General features: G+C 42.3%; 1 protein-coding gene across 1 annotated transcript in view; it reads right to left on the minus strand.

Annotated features, from left to right (window-relative positions):
• Positions 1–973: 973 nt before the first annotated feature.
• MICAL3 (microtubule associated monooxygenase, calponin and LIM domain containing 3) overlaps positions 974–20,362 on the minus strand; it is a 168,421-nt gene continuing 149,032 nt past the window's right edge. Inside the window, exons 40-43 of the mRNA XM_056508446.1 lie at positions 17,784–17,834; positions 6,921–7,020; positions 5,925–5,998; positions 974–5,840 (exon numbers count right to left, since the gene is read on the minus strand). Coding sequence (XP_056364421.1) covers positions 5,656–5,840; positions 5,925–5,998; positions 6,921–7,020; positions 17,784–17,834 — 410 coding nt within the window. The 3' untranslated portion in view covers positions 974–5,655. The remainder of the gene's footprint in view (positions 5,841–5,924; positions 5,999–6,920; positions 7,021–17,783; positions 17,835–20,362) is intronic.

Genomic DNA, 20,362 nt, shown 5'->3' on the forward strand with positions numbered 1-20,362 from the left:
ACTCGTTAGAGGGCCTTTTCCTGGTGCAATTTCTTAGACACATGCAGCTAATCTGTGCAGGAGTACTCATCTTGGAGGGCCAGCATAAGTCTTGCCCAAGCTAGCAACAGATAAAGTTCTTCCTAGATCTGTTGTTCCATCCAGTTTATAAAACAGCAGTACGTCTTTGTCCCTGATTGGGATTGAGAACTAACAAATTAGCAGTGTAAATTAAAAAGCCATGATGAAGTGTTGCAAGATTGGTCTCCTAAGCTGCGGATGCGAGCCAACCATCCGTGTCCCACATCCCAGTGCTGTCATTCCTGCCTCCTCCTGCTGGCCCAGCCTCCAGGCAAGGGGAAATCCCAGGCCTGCCATCCCTCTTGCTTCGCTGATAGGTTTCCTTTCATCACGCCACCATAGGAACACCAGGATTTATCCTTTGTTTTCGAAAATGGTTGAGGTAGGCAGAAGAAAATAAAACACATTGTTTGGGATTTCCCCGGCTGGGATTTCCCCCAACATCCTGTGCAAAACTTCTTCACAGAAAAAAAAAAAAAAGGCAGCACAGAGGCTGACTCTGTTCAGAATGTCATTCTGCCATTAATTTACTGAATCCTGCTACACCAGCATCAGATGTTCAGGCTAGCACTCCAGTCTGAGGAAGTGAGCTTCAGCTACAAAAATGAAATCCTAGTTTCTACAACCTAATTTAGACTACCTTCATTTCTTCTTGGCTATTTATTGTAATTTCTCTTCACTAAGAATCTGAAGAAACAATGTAGAATATGTACATGTAGTGGGGGCGTATCACTGATTTCTTTGCATTGGATAATTCATTCAGTGGCTGAGAATGAGCCAGGAAAAAGAAATTGAAACAATGCCCTTTAACACCCAGATTTATCTCTAGATCACCTCCTCTCAGGTTCTCATCAATCATCAACCAAGGAAGTCACAACGGAGGAAAGAAACTATAGCGCCACCAACAAAAAAATAAAAAATAATTAATGACTTTATTTTTTTTTTTTTTTTTAGTTCAGTTGGCCATCTGAGGTGCTAAAATCTCAACACCAATGAAGCAAGTGTGCATAAAAACAAACGATAAAACACAACCAAATAGAAGAAAACAGGCTGGAACAGAGTTGGTTTTGTACAGGTAGGGTAATTGCTTTTCTGTTAACGCTCCATACATGCCAACCGTAAGAGCCTTGAACAATCTGAATATCAGAGTTCACGTTCATACAAAAGGGAAGACGCCAAAGCAAACTCCCTTTGCCTGGATTAGACTTCACACACACACGCATGCACCCACAGATACAGAGTATTTAAATTACTGCAATGCCATCAGAACATGGCATCCTCCCCTTCACACCCGCTTTCAGTGACATCCTCATCTGCCTGCTACCCTGCCTAGTACCTGCCAAGCAGTCCTTGAACAATCCAAAAGCAGGAACTTTTGGAAAGCTTCTCATCTCTGTTACTCTGCAAAGGTCAACAGCCAGCGATCTCTTTCTCTGTGAACTATATACAGGCTGGTTTGTAGTATTTAGAGCTCTCTTCCTTGCAGACAGTGACAACTGAAATTCCCATTGCAGCTTTTCAGTTTGTATGCAGGAGATTTTACAATGCAACACCTCTCTCAATCCACTGGTGTGTGGTGTAAACACTTAATGGAAAACTCATTTTAGAAGAATGTTAACCAAACAAGGTGTAGCTGCTCACAAAAGGGAACTGCTGGCTGCTCTAGATCATGCTGTCTAGACCACTTAGAATATTTCATAACATTCAGGATTAGGATGTATAAAAATATTAAAACCACCAGAGTGCACACAAATGTGGTGACTAGCTCTACGCAAGCACCGTGTTCTAACAGAGGCCTAGGCATTGCACAAAACTCAGATTCTTGACCGTGGGAGCACCCCAAGGATCCACTGGTGCCTTTACATACAAACAAATATTTACAGAAAATGCAGAGACGGAGAGAGAAGGGCAGACTTTTAAAACTTGCGGTTTGCTCTAAAATATGTTCAGCAATGCAGTTTATAACATGCCCTAGTGAGACCAGGGAGTATTGGTTAACTGAAAAAAGGAATATGTCTGAAAGTTGGAGCTGAAATGTCTTGTCATCTCCCCACACATTAGTTCTCTGAAGCTCAGAATTTTACAGCTGGTTGTGACTTTTAATGAGAATATGGTTAAAAGGAACAGAACAGTTTAAAAAAAAGGTACTGTGAAAACAGCAGATTAGTTGTTCGGGCAGTCCTAACTCCCCCATCTCCATTTGCCTCCTAGGAGTTTCCTTCCAGGAGTTGGTGTTCTCCTCCTTTCCCCAAAGGGGGCTGAAGTGCTTGCCCCATCCTCAGTGTGCCCATTGGAACACTGTGCCCTCTCTTCCCACCTGCTGCCAGGATGAAGCAGCCAGCCCCGGGTCAGGACCACGTCACCTGGGCACAGCCACCCACCTTTGCGTGCCCACGTCTCTGGGGGGAGCTGGGGGTCCCTTGGCTCTCCTCACATGGAGATGGACACACGTCATTGAATGCACAGGGCTGAGTCACTGCTGCTGCGTCGGGCAGCGCCAAGAGCTAGAACATCCTGCTCGGATTCAGATACAAATAAGGAATCTTGTGCTCACAAGAGCCTTCTTCAGCTTTAAAAATACAAAATTTGAATTAAAAATATTCAGAGTAAAAAAACCCACTATCTGATATGCAAGTCATATTCTTAAAGTGCAACTGAACAGCAAATAACAAGTTGTGCCTTTTACAACCATTTTGATATAAAAAGGCCTTTTAACATTCCCTTTTGTGTATTTTTAATCAATCTGTGAGGCCATGTTAGCTCTTCGCTTTCATTCTCACTGCTGGAGGCCTTCAGCACAACCCAAAGTGTTTAGGGTTAGGATATGTGGGTTTTCTGTGCAATAAGGTATTACATCCTCAAGTGACCTCACTCCTTCAGCATTGCAAAGATCTGGCCAATGTCCCCCAGCATGAAAGGGAAATGAAACCATCTGATGTTTCTTCTTCAGGACTTTTTTCTGTTCTACAGCTCACATTCAATGACCTTTTGTTACAAGTTAGATGTGGTCCATATACCCAGAGCACTGTAAAGTAAACTGAGGTCAATTCTCTGCACAAGTCAATTTACAGTAAACTTTCTATCTTTCTTCCCTCTTCCTGCACTCCAGTTTCCACTGGCCCCCTCAAATGCAGACTGTGTAAACTACCATTGCCTATTTGACTCGGGCAGCAGGCCCTGCACCAGCAAACAGGAGGGAATTCTGTTTGTTGGACATCCTGCTGGTAAAACCAACACTCCAGGATGCTGGTATGGCAGGTACCACTTGCTAAACACACATAGTTATGAAGCAGCACTGCAGCTGCCTGTCTGTCTGCTTGGTTTCACGAGTATCTGGATTTAATTTGCAATGCCTTAGCATAAAACACTAGGTGGAATAAAGGGAGAACACTTTGGGTGGAAAACACGTTTCCACAGTTAGCAACCGGCACTGCTCACAGTCCCCGTGGACACTCCTACCCAAGTCAGAGGTGAATTCACAGACCTTGGCTTACAGGAGACCCCTCTGAAGGAGGTAGAGAGCCAACAGCAAGAAACCATGCAAACTTCTGTGCTGGGGCCAAAGACTGGAGGATGTTCAGCCCTGCTGGGGGCCTCGCACCGGCAGTGTCAACTCAAGCTGGAAGAGTCAGTGCTCTGTACAAATGTGCTTGGGAATGGGACACGTTCTCAAAGATGTCACAAAGCAGGCTTGGTACTTCTTTAACAGGAAAAGAACACAGTCAGCATCCCAAGGAGGGAAACCCTCTGGACACATCAGGTGATGGATGGGACGCATCCCCAGTGCATGGTGCTGTTTCAGCTCTGCAGGATAGTTTAAGGACACGCTTTACCCAGGGAGTCTGTCCCACAGGGAATGGTGCTGAGCTGCTCAGTGCATATCCTGCTCATCAGTTGTCATGTGGTTACAGTCAGGACCCTCCTGGCTCAAAAGCAGCAGATTCACTAACTGGGCCAAAAGGAGCTTCTTCCAATAGATGCAGCAGGAAATGTGCTATTTTTGTTTTCATGGAAATCCCTCGAACTGTATCAGCACTGTGAGGATCCCCTCTTTCAGTGAGGAAGAGACATATGGGATATTTCTACCTCACACTTTTGGCTTTCTTGTTATAAAAATGTAAAATTTAAATAAATACAGGTTTGTTAGTCCAAAAGAGAGAATCTGGGATGTGGAAGAAAAGGACGCTAAGAACACAAATAGATTCTTAAACTCCATGAGTGCACAGGATTTTTTCATAGAGGAAAACTCCTTGGGCAGGACGCATCCATGGGCACATAAAGGCTGCCCTTGCTGTGAAGCAGGGACTAATCCGCAGTAGTGTCTTTCTCTAACAGAGTAAAAACACTCCCTCCACAATCAAATATGTGTAACAATCAAATTATTAATAAGAACACTAATAAATAGCCACAGGTAACAACGTCCAGTAATTCTGAAGTGGAAGTTGTAGGATGCAGCAGGCACACACACCCATCACTCGTCCATTTTTTTCCTAAAAGATACAAAAATGAATCTTCTTTCAAGTATTAAAAAAATAAGTTAATTGACATAAAAGGGTCAAAGTGACTGAGGGCCCAGGCAGGTCTTAAGCTTTGTTTCCAATGTGCAAAAACAAAATACAGAGGAAAAAAAAAAATAAAAACACTGAAAAGTCTTAATGGTGGTTCGGTCACTTAAGGGCTTCTCCCTCTTAGGGGCCAAATAACCAGGGAATGCTGCCTGGGAACACCCCTGCCCCAGCACACACTTACCACTGTCCCACAGCAGAATTTTCCAGTGTCAAAACAGTCACAAAAACAAAACAAGGAAGCCCACCAGCCTCTGAGCTGTGGCCATGAAGACTAAGGCCAGCAGTAGCTGTCTCTCCAGTGTGTAGCAAAGCAGATGGGCATCTTCCCTCTCTCTTCTGCTCCCCTTGTTCCCCACAAGAAGATTTAGGAGGCTAAGGCAGGGAAAGAGTACACTGATGCCCAATTCTCTCCAAAAACCAAGAGGCAAAGAGTTCCATCACACATTGCAGTATCTTCTCTGTCTTGTATTTCTTCATATCCATGCATAAGGATCAACTGCACGTTTCTTTGGTGGGGAGGAAGACTAAAGCAAAGAAGGTGTTGCCCTGGGCTTCTGGAGCTCTCTTGGACAGCTGACTCCACTGCTACAGGTTGCTGTGGTTTTTCAGGAAGGGTTGCAACTTCCCTCCCTTTTATTAGAACTGGTGTAGTAAAAACGGGAAAGGAATGGACTGCCTTAAATCCAATGTAGTTAAGGGTACCTCTTCCCTTAACCTCCTTCCCCACACATGGATTATACCCCCCTCCCTCCTACCACACACACAAAATATGGCCCATCGTACAGGACCTCAAGGAGACTCCACAGTCTCAACTCACTTCTTCAACTTGGCTTGTAGACATGTGAAACTTAAGCTTCTGGAACCAACACACTTATCAAAAGGCTTTTGAGTGCTTCAAACCAAATCCCTGCATGCTGTTGGACCCTTCGGAGGTTTCCCCTTCAACTTCTTCCTATCCATGTAACTCTGGCAAACTCAGGGTAGGCCAACTGGACAGCACAGACCAGCAGAGGTAAACGTGTTAAGCTCAGGACCAGTTTAAGCTAAAGCCTTTGGAAAGCATGACTGCCTCCAGGTCCTTGTCTTCTTCTTTTTCTCGAAGCCGCTGCTCCTCAAGGAGAGCCACAAGGGAATCTCTCTGCTCCACTACTTCAAGCATTTCATTCAGGATCCTCTTCTCCTCTGAGAGCTCCTCATCTGTCTTCAGATGATCTACAGAGATATCAAAAACTATCAGCATACACAAGGCTAGAAATGCACACATGCAATCCATGAAATATTCCCTTTTGCTCTCACCTTCTACTGCCATCCTCTCACGGAGCTCCTGCTGCAGTCGACTCTGCCTGTCTTCCAGTTCTAGCTCCCGAGCACTGAAAGGAAAAGAGCAGAAATCCACGTTACAGGTGTATTAAAGTACTGCACACATTGCTTCATATTCATTCTCAGTTTCTGCTCCCTCCCTAGATATCTGCTGTGCATTTTACCAGTCTTGTTTGGAACAACCCTTAAATAACTTAAGATATAGAACTGTATTTTTAAAAGATTTCATTGCGCTTTTAGCATTTCAGGTTCTTTGCCTTCAGCTAGAAATGCAATGCCAAAAGTGGAGCAAACTAAATATAGAGTGGAGTCAAAGAGCAAATAGATCTGCAATGCCTCTACGTATCCCCTGCTACTTCCCACTCAAAAACCAAAGTTACTTATTAACTAAGTATTTACTACTTAATGACATGTCAGGCCATTGCAAACACCACATTAGGACTTTTCTGCCTCTAAGGCCATCAGCTTCCACATTGCTTAGGTGAGCTGACACGCTCCAAAATGAATTTCAGTGAATTTGCACAATGGGAACAGAAAAAAAAAAAAATCCAATTTCATTAACATGAAAACATCTTTACCATCTGAGCCCACATGAGAGGCACTGGGGTCCCACTACAGGTAGAAAAGAGGGCCACATAGCAAAGGTGACTGAATTAAATGCTTTTGTCTATGCTTAGAAGACACTACCAAAACCAGGAGTCCCACATTATTTCTGCACAGCTCAAAAACAGGATCTCTTTTATACAAGAACAGCATGAGAAGGGCTCGCATACCTGTACTTCTGCATGTGCACAAATAATTGGAACTTTCATCCCTTACCATTATTATTCCTTCTTCTACCACTTCTCTAAAATGTAGTTGGATTCCTATCCTAAGAGGCTGCCAAACTCCTGGCCCTACAGGGAAGACAATACTGACAGATTTTCCACTACTATTTATAACAAAATCCCCATTTTTTCCACATTCACTCACAATATCATCAGTTCAGACTCGTAGCGAACCAAGGCATTCTTCTCCTGCACCAGCTTGAACCACTCCTGCATCAGCCTGGGGTCATCCTTCTTACCCATGCCTGCCAAGAAAGAAACCTGGTAAATTTTCAGGTAATGCCCTGCAATCCTTACAAGCCCAAACTGCAAAAACAACAATAGGGCACAATGTGCAAAGAAAGCCGAGCAAGATGCTGCCAGAGCACTCCCAAGCCGGGTCCGTTCAGTTTGCCTACAGCACTCACTTGAGTGGAAGTCACCTCCAAAAGGATTTTCTTCTCTTTGGAGCCTACTTGTTTTGTTTTGTTTCTGATATTCTTGTGATTACTTGTTTCTTCCTCACTCTTACTGCAGAAAGCCCAAATTCCTATGAGTATTTAACTTTTCCTTTCATTAGGAGAATTTTATAGATGCGCATGCCAGCTACTTAAACATATGCTCATCAGAAAAGGATTCAGTTGCCACTCCATTGTTTTACCTTCATTTTCTTCAATTCCATGTCCTCAAGTTGCTCTTTTACTAGCCAAAAGTAACATCTTATCTCCTCTTTTTTCAACAGTTAAGTAAATCTTTTCTGACTGCTCCTCCTAGCCCCACATTTCTATTCATCTTGAAGATCCCCCTGCACAGTTAACACGGAAACTACTTCTACTGTACTGCATACCAGAGCTAGAAAGAAAAGGAACCTCCAGACACATTTGCTAATATGAAACAAGAATAAAGAAACCTTGGGCCTTGACCACCTAATACAGAACCCTTGGCTGGTCCTTTTATTTTAGGATGAACTCCTAAACATATTCAGTAGTCCACTGATGACTGTTGTGCCTGTCAGGAGTCATGTGGAATAAATGCAGAATGCTGTTCCCAAAGCCTTCTGTTGATATTTAGCAAACACAAGAGCTTACCAAGGAGGCTCCTCCTGGCAAGCTCTTGGTCTGGGCCACTTATTCCACACTGAACCACCTGCATCTGAATGATGTGATTTACATCAGACCCCATCAAGGCCAGTGGCAATATTTCTGCCTATGTGGAAGTAGAAGCAGGAGCAAGGCCTCAAATCAAGCTCGACAGCACTTTTGGACTGCTGCACGTGACCTAGCATCCCAAGGCAACTAACATCCCTGTCTCTGCTTGTTATTATGGATGCACACATTCTACATCAAGAACAAATGCTCTCAAACAGTCCATCTATTGCTAAAATAATCGAGCAGCAACCTTACTGTTTAAACTCTACGACACAGACACATCACAAAAACATTAATGGCTACTTAACTCAGACCCGTGCCCTGCCTCACCCCCAGTATGCCAGAGAAATGCTGCCCTGCAGTTACACAAGGGAGAGCCTACAACCCCTAGTAAGCTGCAGCTTGGGCTGCCTTTCACCTGTCTGTGTCATACCAGCCCCTGGGGGAGTACCAGAATCGGTTGTCCCACTCTAAGAGCCCCTGGCTCTGTGGACTTTATCCCAGTGTGTTGCTCAGTTCCAAGCATTCCTTTCTGAGCATCTCTGCACAATATGCCCACGTGGCGACAGGAAAGGGAGACTGTGCATGCAGATGTCCAGTGCTGTGGCGCCATGAAAACACTGGGAAGTCTCCCCTTCCTTTCCGATGCCAGGATGTAGAGAAAACAAATGCCTCTAAGAAAAAAGCCAAAAACACAATGCTACCGACCTATGAAATAAGTAAGTATTTTGAAACAGCCAATGAGTACAGGAATAATGGGAGGATTGGAAAGGGAGCACTGACAACTGATGTGAGGGAGCACCATGGAAAGCAGGTAAGTGGTTAGCAAAATTACACCATGAACACACATAAAACAACCCCTTCCCCATGCCTTGGCAATGGAAACTCTACAGCAAACTCCATTTGGGATAGTTAAAGAATGCACTCAGCAAGACAGATGAAGGAAAGGCTAGTCTAACTTAAGGTCTGTTGGTTTTTAAAGTTCAAGGATGTTTTTCAAATCAGTCCTCATAAAGACACAGTATTCCTTTAAGCCCTATATGCTAATTAAAAGGCCATTATTAATTAAGGAAACAGATTGCCATCCCTTACCCCACCTTCCAAACATCTTTCAGGAGGAGTAGAGAAATTGAAGCCACCAAATGAAAACAGAAACTTTTGAGTGTGACACTTCTGGTCCCACAGCTGCTGCCCATTGTCCCTCCCAGTCACTGCACCTTCTCTTGCACAGCTGGGACTAGCAAAAGGGATACTGTACCTTTAACAGCTTGCCACAGGCTCAGAAAAGCTGGTTACCAGATAGCTACACACAAGGCTGGTTTGGGGACACAGCAAGAAAAGGGCTGGGGGCCTTGGTCACTAGCTGACTAGTGCTGCTATGACAACCCAGCTGTGGGCAGGGAGGACACGGGGTGTGTGAGGTTACGTTACCTTCATGGGCACAGCAAGGGCAGAAGGAGAGAGGTCTACGACGTGGTGTCCCGGCATTGGGCTCAACTTCAATAGGACCAAACGAGGAAGAGGAAGAGGCAGGAGAGGAAGAGGAAGTTGGAAGTGGAAAAGGAAGAGGAGGAAAGGGGTGAAATAAAAGACAAGCAAAGGACAAAAAGCGTAAGAGTGAGAAAGAAAGGAAACACAAGAAGAAAAGAAAAGAAAAAATACAAGAAATGGAGAAGCAGAAACAAGGGATACAGTCTACAGATGAATAATGTCCCTGATAAGCACAGATAACAGGTAAGAGGTAGACTGAAGTGCTAGTGAACTGTTACTGAGCTGTACAAATACCAGGCAGGAGGTTACTGTTACTGCACTTTTCCTAATGTACAGTTTTCCCGTGCAAGGTCTTTGAAAGGTTTGTGACCCAGATGTCAGGACGAGTAGAGACTTATATTTAACTTCTGCTGATCAATGTCAGATTTCAAGCAGGGTTACAGTAAGACTCGCCTGCATGCAGCCACCCTACCTTAAGCTCTATCAGGACCGTGCTCTTATCACCGTGGCAGCATCCACTGATGGTAAAAGTGTCTTTTGTAATGGAATAGAATGTTTTCAGACAGGGAACATCACAGGGAGAATCTGATTACCATGGAACCAGCGTGCCAGGATCTGCTGTGTCAAGTGTGGTGAGTACACATGTACCCCACTGGATTGTTGTGCTTAGAGGGGAAAAGGCTTTTACAGGGATAAAGTGATTCACATCAGGGTCTGCAGGGGCAATGACCAACTGAGGACTTCGCAGAGTTAAAACAATAAATTCAAAGCTCTCCCTTGGTGTTCTCATTCCACAAAGCATTTTAAAGATTACAAGTCCTTAGTGACTTACTGAATCTTTATCATCTTTTCTATCAGCCAGTGAAGGACAAACATTTCTCATCTCTCAAAAGGTTCAGCTGTTTTAACACCAAGAATTCGCTTTTCAGTGGTACTTGACATTACAGAGATAAATAGTAGGCAGTAACATGTATCACTAATAGTTACAGGAGAACATGCACCAGAGAGATGATGAACTGAAACATCAGAGCTACCAGAATGGAACACTTACTGATCTCAGGGCACAACTGCATTTATAAAGAGGAGGCATTTCTGTGTTGGGAAAAGGCATAAACTCCACAACAACAGTATGGTAGGAATAACACTCATTTTGCAGAAGTCAGCAGAGTTTGATGTTGGTGGTTCAGAGAAAGTTCTACAAAATCAGAGTACCAGTGAAGTGGGAAGGCTTTAGAAGGGACCATCACAGAACTAGACCAGCACATGGAGGACACACTGGAGCAAGAGGGAGAGCACACCAGCTTCAAAGCTCGTGACTGAGCAGCACAGCTTTCTCAGAAGAAGAAACCTCTGTACTGGAAGCAGGAAGGGGCAACATTAGGAGAGGTGCCACAGCTGGCCATAGGACAGTTACAAATAAAGCATTGTACCAACAATAGTTGAGATCAAGTACCAGAACATTAATTACAGCTGTTCTGAATTTTCCAACTTCTTCATTTAAAATAGAAAAACACTAAGGCTTTTTTCCTATAACCACCATTTCACAGATCAGGTTACAAAAGCAAAACAAACAAGAAAAACCCCAAACCACAAAGGTACAGGTGAAGAATATGCTTGCACACAAAGCAGAGCATTTAGTGTATGATATTTGTTAAATATTTTTTATTTCCTATCCCATCTTACTAAAAATTAATTCTTTCAGCTAAAAGCTTTAATGCTTTAATTTGGTCTAACCACTATTTTGAGGGTGGTCAGGGAGATGGAGATTTAAATGTATGGAAAAATTAACTTCTTTCAGGGTTTGAGATTTCATTCAGAACTGGGGCTGAAGGATTTGATACATTTCAAGCCATGGACAGAGAGACTTGGTGAGGAACTTAAAGTTTCCAATATCTGAGCTGAAAATAAATACCCAGTATGTGAAAACATGATTCATCTCATTGTGAAATGGCCACAAGCTACAAACTTTTGTTATCAGTAAGCGAGAGGACACTAGGAGAGTGTCCATCCATGGAAAGACCATCCTTGGTCTCCAGTAAAAAGCCCCAGGGATCACACAGCACCTGACTAATACAGAGCTCACTCCCCACAACTGTATTTTCCTTCCTTAGTTATCTTCCCACTCTTGTTTAAAGAAAAGTTGTCCTTGAATCAAGTGACAAAGTCCATGGTGTCTACACTAGTCCTGCTACTAGAAAAGTCAACATATTTTTTCAGTAAGATAATAAACATAACCTTTGCAATTAAGATCCTTTCCAGATACTCTAGATGTAAATTACAGTTAATTACATCCGTGAATACAGGTCATGATCATTGCAATTACTTTGGAAACAACTTCTGTCCAAAGCAGGATGATTAGCAAGGCTTTAAAAGTCTTCCTTATGTATTGGAGGTCTTTAACAGCAAGAGCAAAGTGCAACCTGAAAACTTACTTCCTGTGGTTCTCTAAAGCTTATTTATTGGCTTATTGCTCCAGAAGCCATTACTAATCCTACAGTAATTATTACTATTACTCTTATTATTGCATTGTTTAGAGAAGATAAATCACCACTTCTTAGTCTCATTAAATTATAAATAGGATCATCACAATTTTTCTGGATGTGGAGCCAGTGCCAGATAGGGAAAAACCCATTTGTTGTGTAAATTAAAGAAACCTCAACAAACCCAACCCCCTCCTTTCTGTTTAAGTCTCCTTCACCACAAAAATATACTGACACAGGTCTTCACCCACAACATGGAAAGAGCAGCTGGCAGCAGCAACACTTGCTGAAGCAGCTTGTTTGGAAGGAGCTGAGGGGCAAGAGAAAAACCATTTCTATGAGCATTCCCTTCTTAGGTTCCTCCTGAGCTGCCAGCAAGTTTAAGGTGTGGCTATAGCCTCTGGACAGAAAATTGCCTTTTTTTGACCAGAAGCATAAAGCTGCCAACAGACTGTATTAGTCACGAGTTGCTCCCTTTCAGTGCCACAAGCCAAGTGGTTTTTTGTGAAAAGCCTTGGCAGCAGAGCTCAGCAGTACAAGCTGCTGGCAAGCCAGAGCATGGTTTGGAGGCAGGAAATGAGTGTGCCCCAGTTCCTGAGCACACTGAACATTCTCAAGAGGCAGAAGCTCTGCCTTGCCCACCAGACACATCCCATCAATAAAGTGACTGGAATTACCTTGCTTCTATGTAAAAAAGCCACAACAATGACATTGTTTGTCACAGTACTTTTGAGAGATTGCAGATTTTGTTACAGTGGTGGAAACCAAGAGCCAGGTCAAGAATAAATACCATAGCTTAAAAACAAGGACCAGAAATTGTATAGCCACTATGAAAATATACCTTCATTTTCCCTGTACATTGTTCTTTGTTACAGAAATTACATTGGACTGTTGCATTCTTTTCTAATCTTTATTTACCTGTTGATTAAAGAGCAATTCTTCAGACTGGTTTTGTGTTTTTCCTCTCTAGCTCCATAACACTTCTTCACAATCAAAAGCACAGTGGTCAAAATTATTGATCATGATGAAGAAAGCACAGCACAAAATTTGGGGTGGCAGACTCCATTATCCCCAAGATACAGCTCACACTGATTCCCTTCTCTATTTGCCCCTGCTTTTTGATATGAGAGCTGTGATGATTGCTGACAAGTGGTGAGTTGTTGCAAGTTAAATTTACTTGCACAGATGCACCACAGACTAGGTGGGATCACATCCTTTGTGAGCTTTGCATCCAAAGACTTAGATTTTTATATTGTTGACTAATTGTGGTGGTTTGGAAAACAGCAACACCAAACAGGAAATCCAGCTCTGAGGCCAATCTCAGTTCTGTGGCACTCACCCTCACATGCTAAAAGCATGACACTTTAGAAATTTATTCACTAATAAACTTCATCCCTTATTTATCAGGAATACTAAAAGCTTTGATTTTAAATCAGTGCTTAAAATACGGATCAGTCCAAAAGTCAGTAAGTCAAACAGCACTGATCACAGTAAATGTCCTCTTTTCCACCCTTAAAAAAAAAAAAAATCAGGTTATGGTCAGAAATCCAAGTACTGAAAAACAAAGCATTCTAACTTTACTATTTGGTGAAGTTGCTCAACAGCAGCGTTGTTAAAAACCAAGGATACAGAAAGCTAACTCCTGGAGAACAGCATCCACAGAAATGCAGGCTGAGAACAAGGATTTTGACAAATGTCCTGCAAGCACGTCACAGTTTATTAAATCTGGGTCAAACTCAATATCCTTTACAGCACAATCACTAGAAGAAACCTGGGGAAAACTCACAGAGCACTGGATTGTCATGCAATCTGAACTACTTTTATTTATCCAGCAGAAGAGGGTGGGGGAAAGGCAGGGAAGGGAAGGAAAAAAAATGGGGAAAGCAATGGTTGGAGCAGCACACACACACAAGTGACTCCACAGAAGTCTTCTGCTTCCACTCGACCTTGAGGCACTTGATATTCACTCAGAATGAATACAGCCCTGCACTGACCCTGTCTCCCAAGACTGTTGTTTGAAAGAAGCAGGTGAATGGCAATTGCCTAACAAGTACTGGTACTTAACAAGTTCTGCTTATCAAGTGTTGTTTCCTGCTCAAAATTTACAGCAAAGAAAACAAGTTACCGATTCACTTCAGGGTCAAAAACAGCTGCAGGCTCTGAAAACAATGTTTATCTTACAACTCCACTCCCCTTCCAGAAGAGCTGTGTTTGCCAATCACAAGAAATAGGACTGATCCCACTCGACTGTATCAGACTCCAGCCTTGCAGAGTTAGACCTGCAAGACTTCAAAGGACATAGTAAACTCAAATGTTTTAAATAAATTAAAAAAAAGATGAAACTGCCTAAGGCTCTTGTCAAGAAGGGAGAACATGACACTATCAAACATACCAGCTCTCTTCCCTACATCCTTCTTGCCTCTCTTGGCATACCCCAGCCAAGAAAAAAGCAAGATGGGCATGTGTGGCTGTTTATTTGATGATTCCCTGCTGGTGCCAGGAAAAGGAAGCTGCTCACTTGAACGCTGAGGAAACCATGGAGGTACTTTCCAGAGACACACAAGGAGCTGGTGGGTTAGGAGGAATTGAGGCTGGGACTAAGGAGGCAAGGTGACTCATGGGGAATGGAAAAAGGAGAGGGGAAACAAGGGCAAGGGATGAAAGGAGAAGGCAGATCTGACAAGAAGGCAGGACCTAAAATTTACAGACAAATAATGCTGGGCAAAAGAGGCAGCAGAGACCAAAAATTTTGGAACAAGTCCAAAGGCTGGGATTTATTCCATGGAGACTTTGTCAGTGGGAAGGCAAGACCAGGAGTAGCTAATGGAGAGGAATAGGAGGTCTGAAGGGTAGAATGCTAGGATTTCTTTGTCAAGAAGGCAGGATTAAAATTAAATGCCTGAGAATGAAAATGAAAGTGGGGTAAGGAGCTCTGGATGAAATAAGACAGGATCAGGACAAGGACTGTCTCAAAAGAGGGAACAAAAGGACAAAGAGTATATATCCACCAGACCAGGGCACCCCTCCACTGCCTGGCTCAGAATCCCTATTTTCAAGTCTCACTATTCCACTGCTGCCAATAAACATCCATAAAATCCACTGATTGTGTCCCATTTCCTCTCCATAAGGATCCAGAAGATGACAACCTAGTGTTGCAACCAATTTTCCCATAAGGACATGAGACAGCTCTCTGTGGTGGATCTGAAGGTTATAAATCTCTTGATATATCAATACAATATAAAGCCTTAATTTCAGTTGCTTTTACAATCTTTGTAATGTTCTTCTAACCACACCACGCACACAATATACACACAGGAATAATTACTCAGAATTGAAATGTGACCATCTGTAGCATGAAATGAAACATCTGCATTACAGCAACAGTACAAAACATTTCAGAACAGGAAGAGAGGATTATGACATCTAAGCAGAGCAACGGAGTTGAGATAGCAATCTGGAATCCTACACACTGGAAGTTGACCAGGATGTCAGAAGTTATCACCCCCCCTTGCAGAAGTTGTAAATATTACCAGTTTGCAGATAACTTTCCAAACTGCTTTGCCATTTTTGTTAATATTTTATGACTGCATGACCAGAGCCATGGCCATGCCTCAGAGACACGGGTTGCTGATATAATAATTAACAGCATCCAAGCTGCCTGCAGTGCTCAGCAGGACCTCCAGGGATTTTAACAGCACTCCACTCAGATGCAGCATCCTGCACAGACATGTTAATCTTGAAGATGTGCTCTGTATCTGCCACTTGAGCTGACAAGTATCACCAGAGCAATGTATCCCTTCTGGCAGAAGTGTTCTGGCAGGCCCAAAAGCAAATATAAAGCAAATTACAGAGGCAACAAAATAATACTATAAAGCCACATACTCCAGGCTATACTGGCTCATTGCATTTAAAGGGATACTGCCAAATATAGTGGTTTTAAAATTTGTTTTGGAAACGGTGATTTTGAGATGAGCAGAAATTTGAGAGTTTTAAGATGTATCAACTGTTTTAAAAATATCCAAGAAAATTGCCTCTGAGTGTTGGAAGCCTATGTGACTGAGTCACCATATAAATAAAAGCAGCCTGTTCAAAAATGACCACTCTGAGATGACTGAGCTCAGAGAAACGGAAAAGCAAACACACAAAGAGATAAACAGTAAACTCCATTTCCAATTAAGATTTTCTGCAGCACAGCACATTTTTTTAAAGTGACAGTGTCCCTTTAAGTGAAGATGATTTAGCTTTTCTTAAAGGCACTACAAGTGATTTCGATGGGATCGCTGTCTCTAAAGAGGCATTAGGAGCAGAGGCAGGAGGAGGGAGAGGTGTAGTGGAGATAGCATTAAACAGGGAGAAGGATCTGTTAAGTGTAACTCAGCATCAACCCTTTTACAGCTCCTACTCTATGCAGATATGAGTATGGGCCAGCCCTGGTGGATAAAACCAGGAAGAGGGTTTCAAAGTCTCTCTGCAGGAGATAGCCCAGGAAAGAATGCCAGAGGGACTGAACAGTGAATGAAGCACAGGGCTAGCAGAGGACTATCACATCAAAATTAGCACAGGAGAACTGGGCAACAATTAGATCTACTCAGGAGGAAAGCCTTCCATTCTGAAACTTGCACTTGGGTGGATATTCTGAACTCGGGTGTGTGTTCTTCAATAAAAGTCTATTGTGCCACGAGTAATTCACAACAGGTAGGTACAGGTGGATACTATGTGGGACAGCCTCCATGGAGCAGGAAAAAAAATGGCTGTTAAAAGCCCAGGCAAGATTATATTTGGAGGATCAAATACACAACACAATGAAACCAGGGAAGACTTCCAGGGATGTATCTTGGATCAGCCCTAGAGCATGTGGACCTTTCCCTCTGCAGAGCTGGTCTGCCATACGGTCCCTCAAAAAAACAAAGCTTAGATCAAGCAACTTTTTACTCTGAAAGGTAAACTAAATAAGACCCTCAGATAACAAGGCAACTGAGCAGAGTTTGCTTTCTCTTGGATCTGCTGACAGACAGACATGTTCACTTCCTAAGAATAGACTTTGGGTGGTTAAACTAGCAAGGGAAATTTTAATTTTCAAGATAGGCAAATGCTAATCAAATGTCATTTGCAACCCAGAAGTTAATCACCTACTAAGGGACTAAGGAAGTAACAATTAAAGCAAGGGCAGAACCATGGTATAGAGTGATGACCAGATTCTTAAGTGAAAATGAGAACTAAACACTGTAATGTGTGTTTTGCACTAAATGAATATTAAAGCAATAACACAGCAAGGAGCTTAATAGCTGTGTAATGATGCAAACTGGATTCCAGCAAAAATGACTGGAACTCTTAAAAGCAGGTTCTCTTCTAACCTTACAGTAAGACAAAACAAGAAAGAAGACATATCTGTCATCTGCAAGTGTTTTCAAAGTCCCTTGAGGGAGCATTTTTGTTTTGTTAGATCAACAACGCACTCTGGATTTTTTGGAAGAAAAAAACAAGCCTCAGAAGGGCAAGACAGAGGCAATAGCATGACTAATCCTTGACAGTGCTGTTTGCTCTTGCTGTCCCCTTAAAATATTTTCCTAAAGAAAACAACAGTGATAGAGACGGACTTCTCAAAGGAGAAGTAAAAAACCAGAATGACCTTCTACTGCTAGCAGGGAAGGTGGCTGGAGTAAAAACAGTAAGCAAATTTAGAACAAAAAACCAGCACTGTGAAAAACAGAAGAGGGAGCCTTACACATGGTTTGTGAAACATGCCAGGATCTCCTGTTCCTGAGCTGGAAAAGGGGTTCTGCTATCATCAGTCATGTGCAAGGGCTGTTTCTTCTCGTTTGTGAGCCAAGGATGGGAGAAGTAGGTGAAGGGAGGGTGGGGAGGAGTGTCAGCAGGGTTAGTGTCAGCAGGAGTTTCAGCCATACATACCACCCAGATGCAAGTCGATGAGGTCACTGTAATAAGACTCTCCCCAATAGTCTACAACAAGGAATTGGTGAAGACAGAGTTATTGAGTCAGACACCCACCCTAGCCCCATACAATCAAAGCTATATATGAGAAAGACACAGAAACAAAAAAAGGGCAAACAAGAGACAGGCAGCTATACACGTGGGCACACACACATATATATACAAACACTAAGTCTCTTTCTCTGTATACAGACATATATGTACACACACACACAAATATATCACAAACATATATATTGGGAAGATGAAGAGAAAATTTCCAGCAGGCAGGCAAGGACTTCCAAGGGAAAAATCAAGAAGTTTACACAGAGACACTTCACCTATTTGTGTTTGCAGCAGTACCTGTCACTGATGTCTTTCCTGTTCTTGCTGAGAAAAGCAGAATTAATCCTGTTGCTTTGGAGCTGAGCAATATGTCAGAAGGAAACTGTGTAATTTCTTAGGACAGCTGCAGGAAAGGTGTAAGGGTTGATTTCTTGGAGGTGAATGAGTGGAGGATGGTGGATGGCACACAGGTGAGAGGCACTGACTGAGTGCTGACACGAATGGCAAACACCCAGGCGTGGGAAGATGGGGTTGTGTGTTCCTGCTGATGCAGTCTCTGTGCCAGGGAAGAGCTGCACAGCAGTTTTCAGGACAGAGATGTGCATTTCCACAGCTGCCAGAGGCAGGTGCACTACAAGTCTAGCACTGTGGAACATTTTGTTGGGAGGAGACAGATGGAAGTACTGAGAGCAATATTTCTCACTGCATATGATCCATTTTCAGGATTGATCTGACAGTAGATGTTTTCCAAGCTCTTAAAAATAACTATCAAGGTTTATGCTAGAGGGAATAAAAGGAAAGTTCTGGAAATTTCTGATTTGACATATTTTTAAGTTAATGATTGAAAAAAAGAAAAATTCACAGAGGAAATTCAAGTCATTAGCATGTCCAAACAGGCGAATGCACTATAATACAAAGTACTATTGCATTAGTAATATTGTATTACATTAATTAACTCATTCAAGGTGTCTCTTGGGACACCACAGAAAACTGAGACAATTCTTCATTGAGATAGATCCTACTTTGCCATTGTAGTGAAATACCATGATGCAATAGGAAGGGGGCAGGGAGGGAAGGAAAAAAAGGAATGACAGTAGCTTAGACCACCTGTGTATGACAAACTTGCCCCCGAAGCAGAGCTTACACTGCCACTTGAAATAGAGCTCAGCCTCCTAATCATTCATTCTTGCTATGAATGCAACTATCAAAGGCTGAGATTTTCAAAGATACTCACAGAGAACACAATGAGGCAATTAAGTAATCATAGGTTGTGAGATTTTCTGAATCAGAAACTAAGTGTTAGATTGAGCATTCAGCTTTTGGAAGAATAAAAGACCAACTGTGCCATGCCTGAGGCTGAGGTAATTTTAAAAAAGAAAAGACAAGGAGGCAGCCAAGAAGGTACAATTATTTTGTCAGAATTAAAGTTGATGGTGACCTCCAAAATGTTTCTGAGTTTGATTAGTTGAAGAGCAAGTATCAGCCTATAAATATTCCACTACTGAAAAATAGCAGATAATGTGTGAAACTCCTGGAAAGAATATTGAGCTGCCTGAATCTATTGCTAGGATCTAAAGCTGTGACCTCTCAGCAGGTCATTACTGTGAAGAATTTATTGACAATCTTCTCAGTGTAAGTTACTTGCCAATAACATATTAAGGGTGATGCAAAATGGATAGAAAATAGAAACAAAATTATTCTAAGTCAATAAATTTTTGTCTATAGAACTGGTTTTTGTTCTTACCAGTCGCACTGAAAAATACTTTTTTCTAAAAATGGAAAGTGGTCCAGACATGAGAGATTTGAGGAATTAAAGTTAGTGGAAGACTTCTACAAAAGAAAATTTTGCAATCCTTTACAGACAGGAAAGATCACTAAGAAGCAATATGCTACAAGATGATAAACTACTTAGAGAAGAAGTTCAGATGGTCTTATCTGTCTTTTTCCATACAGGAAAGGAACCCAAAAATCCAACTCATTACAGAGCCTAATATATTGTCCAAGAACAGTTAATACTGACTGCTGCCTATGGAATAGTTATTTTTTGATGCTGTACTGCTGTCCTTCTATATTTATGTGAACAAAGCAAGTGCACAGCAGACCTACCTCCAAAGCTCCCCCATTTTTTCTCTTTGAATAACCTTATAAAGAGATTTTTTTTTTTTAAGGTGGCAACACCACTCTACACACTGCTTTTCCCTTTTTGTTTTCATGGTTTCATTAGGGAAGGGACTGATCAGAGACAAGAGCATGACTCCACACCTTTACACAGAGCTCCTTGCTGGATGTAGTGGTCACTGTTAGGTCACAATGCAGATGACAGAAAAATGATATTTCCTGCTTGAATAATTAGTGGATATTGCAGGCAGAAATTAACTTTATGGAATGTGATACCACAGATCTCAAAAAGAAGGAATTCAGTTATTTTGATTCCAAACATATGTAAAATGTCTGGAAAAGAAGAAGCAGAGAGGAAACTTTACTGCTCTCTA

This window comes from Oenanthe melanoleuca, chromosome 1A (assembly GCF_029582105.1).
Source record: "Oenanthe melanoleuca isolate GR-GAL-2019-014 chromosome 1A, OMel1.0, whole genome shotgun sequence".
Classification (NCBI taxonomy): Eukaryota; Metazoa; Chordata; class Aves; order Passeriformes; family Muscicapidae; genus Oenanthe; species Oenanthe melanoleuca.